Source organism: Rhinoderma darwinii, chromosome 12 (assembly GCF_050947455.1).
Source record: "Rhinoderma darwinii isolate aRhiDar2 chromosome 12, aRhiDar2.hap1, whole genome shotgun sequence".
NCBI classification, from domain to species: domain Eukaryota; kingdom Metazoa; phylum Chordata; class Amphibia; order Anura; family Rhinodermatidae; genus Rhinoderma; species Rhinoderma darwinii.
Window position 1 is genome coordinate 69,798,998 of NC_134698.1, and position 13,407 is coordinate 69,812,404.

The 13,407-nt window shown below is 47.9% G+C and overlaps 1 protein-coding gene across 3 annotated transcripts; it reads right to left on the bottom strand.

Moving 5' to 3' along the window:
- Positions 1–5,757: 5,757 nt before the first annotated feature.
- On the bottom strand, positions 5,758–12,857 carry SIVA1 (SIVA1 apoptosis inducing factor). 3 transcript variants are annotated; one of them, XM_075843832.1, is made up of 4 exons: positions 12,661–12,857; positions 9,770–9,925; positions 6,761–6,964; positions 5,758–5,939 (listed from the first exon to the last, which is right to left on the bottom strand). In XM_075843832.1, exons 1-3 carry the CDS (start codon positions 12,776–12,778, stop codon positions 6,762–6,764), a joined length of 477 nt encoding a protein of 158 aa, XP_075699947.1. In that variant the 5' UTR covers positions 12,779–12,857; the 3' UTR covers positions 5,758–5,939; position 6,761. The 3 variants fall into 3 exon arrangements, with proteins under 3 accessions (XP_075699947.1, XP_075699945.1, XP_075699946.1); XM_075843830.1 differs by having other exon boundaries at positions 6,761–6,920; positions 12,661–12,856; XM_075843831.1 differs by having other exon boundaries at positions 6,761–6,917; positions 12,661–12,855.
- Positions 12,858–13,407: the final 550 nt, after the last annotated feature.

Below are 13,407 nucleotides of genomic sequence, written 5' to 3' on the forward strand. Positions count from 1 at the left end.
GTATTGAGATGAGGTTATCCCGGGCAACTCTCAGGGTATGTTCACACGGCCAAATTACGGATGTAATTCGGGTGTTTTATGCCTGGAATTACGTCCAAAATTATGGCTTGAATGCGTTGACAAACATCTGCCCATTGAAAGCAATGGGCTGACGTTTGTCTGTTCACACGAGGCGTATATTTACGCGTCGCTGTCAAGACGGCGCGTAAATAGACCCCCGCGCCAAAGAAGTGTCCTGTCACTTCTTGGGACGTAATTGGAGCCGTTATTCATTGACTCCAATGAAAAGCAGCGCAATTACGTCCGTCATGGACGCGGCGTTCAAGCGCCTGCACATGCCGTTACGGCTGAAATGACAGGGCTGTTTTCGTTCCACCACAATTGATTTCAATAGTAATGGATCCGGTGCCCATGGGTTCAGTTTGTCTCTGTTGTGCACCGGATCAGTCGCTTTGCCTGAAGCAATAGCGTAGTCTACTACGGTATTTCTCCTGTCAAAAAATTAAATAAAAAATGGAAGCCTGACAGAACGGAGCCTAACTGAGCAGAACTGATGCAAAAATAATTTTCGGGTTGGCTGGCAGCGGACTGTCAGCCATTATTCTCAACGAGCCTGGACCGCAGCGCACAGCCGTAATAAGGCTTGCCTGTTCTTTCTGTGGGCCAGGCTCCCGGGCCATGCACGGACTGTGGAAACAACGGTCGTGTACATGGCACCATAGGAATGAATGGGGCCCGCAATTTACCTGCAAATCTGCTGGTGAATTGCGGACCCATTCATTTCTATAGGACCATGCGCATGACCGTGGTTTCCACAATCTGCATTAACCGGGAGCCCAGGCCGCAAAAAAGACAGGACAAGTCATACGGGCTGCATTTGAGCTCATTGAAATCTGTAAATCACTGAATTGAGTCAGAAGTTTAGCTTACCAACGCCACAGCCCTATTTATGTGCTACTCCTGGAAATGTAGGTTGGGTGTCACCCCGTAGTCAGTGATGATACCCAGTTGTAAGCTTAGTCATACATTCCCAGGAGGAACAACAGACGAACATCAAGAAAAAAAAAAATAGGCTTCCGAATAGTTTTTTTTCCCCCCATTGAGAACACAATTTTTTATTAAAGCAGATGCTGAGAGGCTTCTGGCAGCTCTCCTGACCATTGAGAAAACACGTGCCTAGTGATAGCATCTCAGAAACTGGTGGTAAAGCAAATTGAGGCAGGGGCAACTACTGTAGTATGGCTGTCGTTCCTGTTGCCACTTTTGCTAAACTGGCTGCCCCAACTTTAATGGGCACCCTAAGCATTTTAGGACCCCCCCCCCATTAGCAAACATAACTACTGATGTTGATAGAAAACAATACTGGTGCAGCTGATTTGCGCACGACATATGGATCATTCATTTTATCGGAGCTCTTACAAACCCTTCGCCGGTGGAATGCAGCCCCGTTGTAGTTTTATAAGGGACGTGACACATCCCGAGCCTCATTTATAGACGTGAAGGATGCGGGGACATCTGAGTGGCATAATTGGAAAGCATCCTCCTTGGTAGTAAGATGGATAAGTATGCCATTAGATACTAACACTAAACACAATTTCTAACCTCACCCTTGTACGGCGGCGGCTTTTATGGCAGGTGGGTGACGGGATTTGGCGTTAAAGGCTGTAATGCCAAATGAAAACGAAATTTACCGCGCAGCCAGATGTTCAACAGTTAAGTTAAAAGCCATTAACAGGAGAACGCAAAGTTCATTAAGTTTTATTATGATAATTGTTGTTTTGGTTTTAGAGTGAATAGTGGGATTGCCGCTGAGCGCAACTGCTGTTTGTATTCATATTTGTTTGGGGTGAAGGCGGTGTGGTTAGAAACTTTTATCAATTAAACTTTGGAGGCGCTAGAAATGCTGCGGGGGAAAGAACGCAGCCTGTATTCACCATCATAATAGGTTACATGCCATCGTCAGACCCCCGCCGGGCCAGGCAATTATGGTTATTGAGGCCGTGTGACTCCTCTGTGGTGATAAATAAGAGGCCATTGTGTGAGACCCATGGCCGACTGATTCGTTTGGATTCCCCCGAGCAGCTGTATGCAGATCAACGCTGCAACAATCTTCATACGTACAATATAAAAACTAGCAGCTTCACTGGCAATACCCCAAATACAGAAGGGAACGGAGAAGGACCCTCACACAACACAGCAAGTGGTCACTAAGCTATATAGCAGGGGGTCAGCAACCTTCAGCTGTGGTGAAACTACAATTCCCAGCATGCCCTGACAGCTTAAGGCTATGTTCACACTGCGTTTGACGAGTTTTTTTGACACTGAAACCGCGCTGCAAAATTAATCACAAACGCCCCAAAAATGCCTCATTCATTTCAATGGGAGGCGGGGGTGGTCTTCTCCCGCGAGCGGTAAAACCGCATCACGGGAGAAAGAAGGAACCTGCCCTATCTTCGGGCGTTTACGCCTCTGCCCTCCCATTGACTTCAATGGTAGGCAGAGAAAGCGTATTTCGTGGCATTTTATGCCCGCAGTGCTCAATGTCCGCGGGCAAAAACCGCCACGAAAATCGGCGTGCAGGGAGAGGAAAATCTGCCTCAAACTTCCAAATGGAATTTTGAGGCAGAAATTCCACCTGCAAAAAAACTGTGTGAACATAGCCAAAGGTTTTATTATTCCACTCTAAGGCTATCAGTGCATGCTGGGAGTTGTAGTCTCAACAGCTGACTGTTGCATCCCATATGGCAGGGGGCAGCAACACTGAAACAAGGCAGATTTATCAAAACCAGCACAAACGAAAGCGGAGCGCAGGTCCATGCAGCTATTGCAACTCATTCACAGGCCCTTTCTAAACAGATAGCAGTGACCCATTGGTTGCTATAGGCAACTGCTCCACTTTTCTTTTGCACCAGTTTTGATAGATTTTAACATAAAAGGATGGGGCAGATCTAAGGACTGATGCAAAGTATGGGAGCACCGCCCATAAAAAAACAAAGTAGGGCATGTGCCATAATTTACGGCACAGACATCTATTGGTAGCGATACGGAAAGGTGTCCGCGGCCAAGAGAACAGGGCAGGCCTGTCATCGCAGACCGTATTACGGAGATTTTTTTTTTTACAGTCATGTCCATGGGGCCTTAGGTTGTATATTTCTAGGAAATCTGGGTGACAACACCTATGTCTGCCATTACTATCTATGCAGCTTTCCTAGAGAAACACCGCTCTATTGGAGACGGATAAACACTTTTGCATTAGTAATCAGGTTTGCTAGTGAGGAATATGGGACAGTGAATGGCAGCAACACTGGTTAACATTTTCCCAGGTTACATATCCTTAATAAAGCAGGTTTTTACAATGACAGCCTGGAATTGCCAGGAAGCTGGAGTGGCGGCTACCGACTCCTCACAAGCAGCACAATGAAGGGGCTATGCCAGTTCCTTTACTGCAGTATCCAATGCAGTGACTTAAGCGCATGTGGTGGTGTCTGGTACTGCAGCTCAGTACCATTAGATAGTGGGCAGATTTTGCATGCTTTTTTTAGGCCCATATTAGAATAGCCTGCTCTCCTGAATCCAATTCTGGCCTAAAAACCCACAAGTAAAATCTGCAGTGCGAACAAGCCCTTAAAGTGAAAGAAGTTGTAGTACCTGACATCGCCACATGGATAAGTGCATCGCTGTGTCTGTACTGCAGTGAAGATGCCCTCGGTTTGGCTGATCAGTAGGGTCATAGTTGCTGGACTCCCAATCACACTGAGGGCCAGGCCCATCTTTAAAGGAACAGTGTCACTACCAACTTTGTTTTTAATATGTTATGTGTTTTTGTGTGATAGATCAATAAATTTTATTAATGTATGTTGCTGTGTTGTACTTTTTACGTTTTTAATTGATTAACTTCTCTATGGGGGCTGCCATTTTTGTTTCCATTACTGTGTGTGTCGATTAAAAAGGAAAAACCCTTTTAAGCACTACATTCAACAGCAAAACTGTCTACCAAATGCATTTCACACAATTTAGGCTCAAAACACAAGCATTTATATCGCTAACACATGGAGTTGGTATCAGTATAATTTATACGCCATTTGGCTTCCATTTTTTTGTGCATGCTTTATTTACTGGTCCAAAACAAGTGCTGCAGAACAAGACATTTCACAGATTTGTGGTACAATGAGGCCCCCTGCACACAACCATGCACTTAGACAGCGATTATGGGCATAGCCAGCTGCAGACAGTCACCTGCATTGGCAGGCCATGCTACCATTATAAATTATAGGAGCACAGTCCATAAAATCAAATAGGACATGTACTATTTTTCGTAGATAACTTCTACGGCCCAGACACCTTCCCATAAATATATAGGGGAAGGTGTACATGGGCCTTAGACCAAAATACTGATCCATTAATGTCTATCATTGTGGATCAAAATTACAGGTGTGCATGGGGCCTTAGGCCGTGCTGACGATACAGGAGAAATCACTGTGGAACAGGATCGTAAATCCACATGTATAACATGTAGAATTCACTCCCAATCCACAGCATAGCCTTAAAACCCTGGATTTTTATTTTTTTTTGCTGCATGTGAAGGTTTTGTAAAGCTGCATTTTCATTGTACTGTATTCTACAGCAAACTCCATGTGTGAATATGGCTCTAAAACCAGAATATTATGTCTAGCCTTTAATGCAGAGATTTTTATAAAAAGTGAGTGTTTAGTGCAACTTTCTTAAATAATTATTTTTACTTTGAGATACAGCTGCTTTGTATTCTGTATAGAGAGCAGCTGCATAGTGCGCTGGATCTGTCAGGTTCAGTGACCGTGGGTCCTGCGTGTGACATGCAGGATCGAACAGTTACTGATTCTTTGTTATGTGATATGCAGGCTCCACCTGCTCTGTTACACGCAAGACCCACTGACTCTGAACCCATCAGTCCCACAAACCTGACGGATACAGGTTTCAGCGCACAATACATCTGCTCTGTATACAGAATACTAAGAAGCTATCTAAAAAAATAAAACTAAAAACGAACTAAAATTTCAAATGCACTGAAATATATATTTAAAAAAAAAGGCTTTTGAAAGTGTATGTAGCCTAGAAGGCACATGTGCAATGGTGCAATTTGAGAAGTGGCACATCACTTGCAACAAATGACAATATCAGGGGCGGGGGGGGGGGGGCATAACTGCACTAGCAAATTTGTTATGGACAGTGCCAGTCCTCGGATTGAAACCTCCCTTACAGCTGGAATCCTGGGGTCCGGCTCCACTAGCTGGCAGTCAGCTATTGCCAGGGGAAGCTGCAAGTGGTCACTCTGCGCCACTGCAGCACCCAAGGATGAGCCGCTCTGGCTAGTGTCTCTCCACACTTACTAACAGAGGGATGTCTACCCAATCTGTAATATTCTTATACACCAACAGGGGATATGGGACGGACTTGCTGTTTTGAGACAATCCCTTTGAGAAGAGTCTGGTACGTAGTTGCAACAGGTGTATTATGTAGTTTAGGTCATTGAGATTTCCTTTATGAGCAGGCAAGACAAGTCACACTACAGACTTTGCTCAAACATCAAATGACTTCGGATCATAAAGAGCTATTCCTATGACTGAAATTATAAGACACTTCAATTCTCATTTCAGTTCTAAGCTGCATTTCTTCTGTGATGGAGATTTTACAGATCTAAACACCTTTGACTCTTGAGTGACTGGTTCTCTGCAGGAACCTATGACTTACTGCTTTCAGTAAAGAGGCCGTACTGCCACCTAGTGGTCAATTATAAACTTTATTTCATGTCTCATTTAGATATAAAATACATACAAAATATCAATATAAAATTTACAAATATAAAACATTGACAAGATGCAATTTGCAGGATGGTTGCCCTGGTTTACACTTCATATACAGAACAAGGCGTGCAGAACGCTCGCTCCCCAAGATCACCGTCACTGAAATAAGGAAATACACACTTCAGGACCATTCTGTGTAATGGACAGTGATCATAACATGTGACAATATTCTATAGAACACCTTCCATTCAGACTGGAAACTTCAGGGGTCAAACATCTACACCAGGGGTCAGCAACCTACAGAACTCCAGCTGTTGTGAAACTACAATTCCCAGCATTCCCTGACAGCCTTTAGCTGTGATTATAAACTCTTCAGCTGTCAGGGCACGCTGGGAGCTGTAGTCTTAACAGCTGGCGTAGTGAAGGACACGCCGCAGGGCTTTCCCCACCTTGTGAAGCTATAGCATTTTGCTAGGACATGTAGGGTACCCACACGTAGCAGTTTGCAGAAAAATCTGCAACCAGACAAATCTGCAGCTAAAACCAGGCATATTTACAACAGATTTCACCCATTGCTACATTGAAAACCGCTGTGAACACAATTTCGTGCTTTATTTACTGCAGAAAATGGTACGGATTACGCTGCGCTTTTCACAACGCTGGGAGATGGTGACATCTCTGAAAAACGCAGCAATTCAGTCCACTTTCCGCAGCAGGAACGGACATCCCGTGGTATGAAAAAGACGCACCGTAGCCATATTTCTGGTTGGAAATTTTACGTAGCGTGTGGAGATTTTTTTTAAATCTCACCCAATTTGCAGGTACTGTGTCTGCAATTCTGGATGGAAAATACGCAGCAATTCCGCTACGTGTGGACAAGCCCTTTTATAGCCTTGACCATGTAAAACTGGTAGTTGTATGCCGATCACTGATTTCAATCCCGGTTGCCATTTTATCCCAGGTCACCTTCAGATACTCACACTAGTACTGTACAGTCGGAACAAGTGGTAGTAGAGCAGCAGCTGCACGACTTGCTGCAGTCTCGGCAGATGTAGCGCTCACACTGCTTGCACGCTTCTTTCTCGCCCACTGATCGTACACAGGAGGAGCACGCTCTGGATCCCTCCACAGGCTGCGCTGCTTAAAGAAAAGAGACATCTGCACTCCAAAAATAAAGCTGGGATCTGGCAACACAACAGCAGCTATAAGTGTTACATCAGAAGGCAGAAATTAATGTAACTGAACAGCAATGCTAATTTGTGGGGTTTAGTTTGTTTAAGTATTAAAAGAAAAAAAAAAAAAAAAAGTAAAGTGGTTGTAGGAAGACAACCTCCTTTATAACTGGAAGCCGGCAGAATGAAAATTTATATAATATATATATTATATAGATCCGTCCATGTATTACATGGATGACCAGACCTGCTCATTGACTGGGTCCTGTAGGGCATATGAACAGAGGTGGTCTTCGGGACAACCCCAATCCAACTATGGATTGCTTGGAGCCCCCCTTTATATGCCAGGGAAGCTGTTTGCAGGGGAAACGTGTAGCTGGCCATTGCTTTCCCTGGTGACATGCAGGAGAGAACCAGGCCCACTGGCTTCTTTTTGAAGAGTGATTGTCTTTACCGCTTTAAGGCTGGGTTCACACGAGCACTTTACGTCTGTAAAGGACGGAACGTATTTCGGCCGCAAGTCCCGGACCGAGCACAGTGCAGGGAGCCGGGCTCCTGGCATCATAGTTATGTACGACGCTAGCAGTCCCTGCCTCGCTGCAGGACAACTGTCTCATACTGAAAACATGATTACAGTACGGGACAGTTGTCCTGCAGCGAGGCAGGGACTCCTAGCGTCGTACATAACCATGATGCTAGGAGCCCGGCTCCCTGCAGTGTGTTCGGTCCGGGACTTGCGGCTGAAATACGTTCCGTCCATTACAGACCGAACATGCTCGTGTGAATCCAGCCTCACACCTGTCAAAGAAAAAGCACCACTCTCGTCCACAGGCAGTGTCTGGCAGCATCCACGTGAATGGGACTGAGCTGGAGTACTCGACACTGTCCATAGATATAGAGTGGCACTACTTGTGGGAAAAAACAAAAACCACCAACCTCCTAGTGCCCCTTTAAACGTATGTCCTATAGACTTTACCAGATAAACTACAGCCAGCTGTGCTAAAGTACATTTTGAGCAGTTTAAGGGCTTCCTCACATCGGAGTTGCTCCCGTGTGGGACCCGGTTCACAGATCCTTTAGACTGGAGTCTAGAGGGATCTGTGAAAATGGACAATAGGACAGGTTCACACCACCATTTTAACAGACCGCGTGAACCGCCCCATTAAAGGCTGAATGTATTTCAAAGAGCTGGCTGTCACACAGACGATGTTTATGTTCATCTGAATAAGCCCTAAGGCGCAGTTCTCACCGTATCTGCTGGACCAGTTATCTGCTGCAAGTTACATGCCAGACACTACAAGTCCCATGAAATTCTCATGAGTCAGCACATTTCTGTTAAACAGTTGTGAACCAAGATCACTTCCATGCAAAAAAAAAAAAAAAAAATAAAAAGTGAACTGAGACCCCCACCAATTGCTAGAACGAAGCGTTCTTGTGAGCGCTCAGCCGCTTAGTGTCTGTTCGATACAACGGCTTTCCGGAAATAAACATATCGGAGTATGGACTCAATAGAAAGTCTATGAGTCCGTACGCCGATACATCGGCTTTGCGGAGAAATCCGAACAGACACGAAGCGGCTGAGCGCTTCGTTCTAGCGATTGGTGGGGGGGGTCTCAGTGCTCGGACCCTCACCAATCCAAACTTTTGACATGTCAGAAGTTTGTCAAACGCTCAGCTACACTTTAATTGGAGAGGTGGTCACGCCTGCGAGTGTCTGCTTTTTTTCCCCATAGAACAGAATGAACAAAGTTTCCATAGAACAGAAAAGAGCCGCTCTAGAGCGTGACCACCTCGCCACCTGGAAATTGTGACCAGCAGCCACCTCTCAGAGACATCTCAAAAGTTTGGATTGGTGGGGGTCCAAGCACTGAGACACCCACCAATCGCTAGAACGAAGCAGCTGAAGAGCTTGTGTGAGCGCTCAGCCGCTTCGTGTCTGTTCGGCTATTTCCGGAAACAAATTATCAGTGTACGGGCTCAATAGAAAGTCTAGTGCTCGGACCCCCACCAATCCAAACTTATGACATCAGAAGTTTGTCAGACGTTTAGCTACACTTTAAGGCCTCATTCACACAAACTTATTGAAACATAGTAGACACAGATGAGAACCAATTTGTCCATGTTCGCATCTATTGTGGGTTTTTCTTTCAGTCCTATTGTCCAGCAACAGATACAGAGCAAACAGCTTTTGCTGGATTGCATAGTGTGATTATTTTCCTGATTGTCCAGCAGATTGTGAGCCAAAACCCCAGGATGCAAAATTTGCGAAATCATAACTGATTTAGGAGGCCCCCACAAAAGCACCAGATTTCTAACTGTTCGTTACTCACCATTCTCGATATCTTTACATGCAGAGCCTGAAAACTTCCACAGATGAGGATTTGCTACAATTGTAGTTAATCTAGGCAGGACTCAGAGCTTCACAGCCTGGACCCCAGACTGATGGAGTGCTATAACATAGGATGTATTCAGCTTAGAGGATTGCCTCTACTTGACAACTGTAGCAAATCTACATCTGTGAGAAGTAACAGGTCTGTACAGCTTTTCACCCTCTGAATGTAAACAATAATTTTTCTACTCGCCAGCAAGCAGATCTTGAAGACGGCAAGGAATCGAAACAAAGCGATTTAAAAAGTGGCGCAACGCCATAAAACCCTCCTGTAATAAGGTAAATGGTGAATTATCCGGAGTCGCACGACATGCAGTGAAGTGTAACCAGCCACGTGCATTCACAACCCAGAACGTGACCTGGTCTTATACTTGGAGATTATGTGACATTGACACGACATGTGACTCAGGGACTCCAGTGCTCCTTACATGTCCGCGAGGATCTGTGCAGCTTTCCATCTTGTCCAATAGTCGTCTGCCCAGTCAGTAAGTCATGCACCGGGCTCTCCCCTTCTGGATTACGGTTCTTACTTTGGCTTCCCATAACGGCTTTCGCACCACTGAACAGGAGTTTCTTGGTCCTTTCTGTAACAAAGATCACAACAGTTAGGGTATGTGCACACACACTAATTACGTCCGTAAATGACGGACGTATTTCGGCCGCAAGTCCCGGACCGAACACAGTGCAGGGAGCCGGGCTCCTAGCATCATAGTTATATACGATGCTAGGAGTCCCTGCCTCTCTGCAGGACAACTGTCCCGTACTGTAATCATGTTTTCAGTACGGGACAGTAGTTCCACGGAGAGGCAGGGACTCCTAGCGTCGTACATAACTATGATGCTAGGAGCCCGGCTCCCTGCACTGTGTTCGGTCCACTACTTGCGGCCGAAATACGTCCGTCAATTACGGACGTAATTAGTGTGTGTGCACATACCCTTAACAGCACGACCTGCACATGGCTGGACCACAACCAATATATGGCAGCCATGACAGCACCTCAAGTGCTACTATACCGACATATAGATTACACAGGAGCTCAGGGGACGGATCACTATAAGGCCACAATCACACGACAGCGAAAACAAAATGTCCATTAAAAACTGATCAACGGTCAGTAGTTCATGGCCATTTTGCATCAGTGGGTCTCGAAATTGTCATCCATTTCCAGTCCATCTCGCACAGTCGTGTGAATAAGGCCTTACTAGGCAGATCTGAGGTTCAAGAGACAGAAAAAGTTAGTAAAACCCTTGTGGGAGACAAAGCGGTTGTCACTCAGCTATGCTAGAAACCAATAGTTGCCCTGTTCCAGATCTAGGACTTAAGGCCTCCCCACCATCAACCTACAAGCCCCAGCACTCCCCTCCCCAACTACAAGCCCCAGCATAGCCCACACCCCGGCTGCCAGTGAGCTACAAGCCCCAGCATACCCCGGCTGCCAGTGAGCTACAAGCCCCAGCATACCCCGGCTGCCAGTGAGCTACAAGCCCCAGCATACCCCGGCTGCCAGTGAGCTACAAGCCCCAGCATACCCCGGCTGCCAGTGAACTACAAGCCCCAGCATACCCCGGCTGCCAGTGAACTACAAGCCCCAGCATACCCCGGCTGCCAGTGAACTACAAGCCCCAGCATACCCCGGCTGCCAGTGAACTACAAGCCCCAGCATACCCCGGCTGCCAGGGAACTACAAGCCCCAGCATACCCCGGCTGCCAGGGAACTACAAGCCCCAGCATACCCCGGCTGCCAGGGAACTACAAGCCCCAGCATACCCCGGCTGCCAGGGAACTACAAGCCCCAGCATACCCCGGCTGCCAGTGAACTACAAGCCCCAGCATACCCCGGCTGCCAGTGAACTACAAGCCCCAGCATACCCCGGCTGCCAGTAAACTACAAGCCCCAGCATACCCCGGCTGCCAGTAAACTACAAGCCCCAGCATACCCCGGCTGCCAGTAAACTACAAGCCCCAGCATACCCCGGCTGCCAGTAAACTACAAGCCCCAGCATACCCCGGCTGCCAGTAAACTACAAGCCCCAGCATACCCCGGCTGCCAGTAAACTACAAGCCCCAGCATACCCCGGCTGCCAGTAAACTACAAGCCCCAGCATACCCCGGCTGCCAGTAAACTACAAGCCCCAGCATACCCCGGCTGCCAGTAAACTACAAGCCCCAGCATACCCCGGCTGCCAGTAAACTACAAGCCCCAGCATACCCCGGCTGCCAGTAAACTACAAGCCCCAGCATACCCCGGCTGCCAGTAAACTACAAGCCCCAGCATACCCCGGCTGCCAGTAAACTACAAGCCCCAGCATACCCCGGCTGCCAGTAAACTACAAGCCCCAGCATACCCCGGCTGCCAGTGAACTACAAGCCCCAGCATACCCCGGCTGCCAGTGAACTACAAGCCCCAGCATACCCCAGCTGCCAGTGAACTACAAGCCCCAGCATACCCCAGCTGCCAGTGAACTACAAGCCCCAGCATACCCCGGCTGCCAGTAAACTACAAGCCCCAGAATAGCCCACACCCCGGCTGCCAGTGAACTACAAGCCCCAGCATAGCCCGGCTGCCAGTGAACTACAAGCCCCAGCATAGCCCACACCCCGGCTGCCAGTAAACTACAAGCCCCAGCATACCCCGGCTGCCAGTTAACTACAAGCCCCAGCAAACCCCGGCTGCCAGTGAACTACAAGCCCCAGCATATCCCACAGCCCGGCTGCCAGTGAACTACAAGCCCCAGCATAGCCCACACCCCGGCTGCCAGTGAACTACAAGACCCAGCATAGCCCACACCCCGGCTGCCAGTAGACTACAAGACCCAGCATAGCCCACACCCCGGCTGCCAGTGAACTACAAGCCCCAGCATACCCCGGCTGCCAGTGAGCTACAAGCCCCAGCATATCCCACACCCCGGCTGCCAGTGAACTACAAGCCCCAGCATACCCCAGCTGCCAGTGAACTACAAGCCCCAGCATACCCCGGCTGCCAGTAAACTACAAGCCCCAGAATAGCCCACACCCCGGCTGCCAGTGAACTACAAGCCCCAGCATAGCCCGGCTGCCAGTGAACTACAAGCCCCAGCATAGCCCACACCCCGGCTGCCAGTAAACTACAAGCCCCAGCATAGCCCGGCTGCCAGTGAACTACAAGCCCCAGCATAGTCCACACCCCGGCTGCCAGTGAACAACAAGCCCCAGCATAACCAGCCCCCCAGAAACCAGTGAACTACAAGGCCCAGCCCAACTTCGAGGGACACTGCACTCCCACACTTGTAGAGCTGCACGGACTTATACAATGAGACTGAATAGGCCACACGGCTCTCACCAAAGATCTCCCGCTTCAGGCTTTCTCCACACACGCCCTGGATTAGTTCCTTTTGGCCGACGTGGGTCTTGAGCTGCGGCGGGGCCAGACTATCGAAGGGGTAAGAGCGTTTCGGCATATTCCTATACAAGCACCGCGGACCTCTGCAGAACAGGAAGCGCGCCAAAGCCTGACAACCAAACACGCATGCGCAGCCTCACTTTTCAATGTCACTCACGCGCTTACCCGACCGTTCTACCAATTAGGAAAGACCGTCATTGCCGGAATCTGGCACTTGATTGGCTGCTGAGATGATAGGAGGTGCGCTTTACATACGCGTGAGAAGTGTTTATGTTTAACAGTTCTGGCGGCTGTCGCTGGGTGGTGCTGCTGGCTGCTTGGCAGCGGTTCAAACGAAGGCGCTGGTATGCGCTGCCATGGCAAACCTGGCCGGTAATAAACTATTAAAGGGCCCTGGGCATCTAGACTGTTTGCAGCGGTCTGTACGGTACATTGTATGTCTGTTCTGCTTTAAACCGCTGCCCTGTTATTGGAAGCACAGGAGAGAATTCAGAACTCACTTTTGGAACGGATCGTTCTGCTGCTCATCTTAAAGGCGCAGTGTACTTATAGCAATAAACAAGAATAAAGTCAAATTTACAATAATTATGTTTGGACATGCACCTGATTCTTATACAGCGACATTGTTGCATAAAGTTATACTTGCCATTCAGTACCTTGGAAAGTTGGAAGAGAATCGCTACGGGT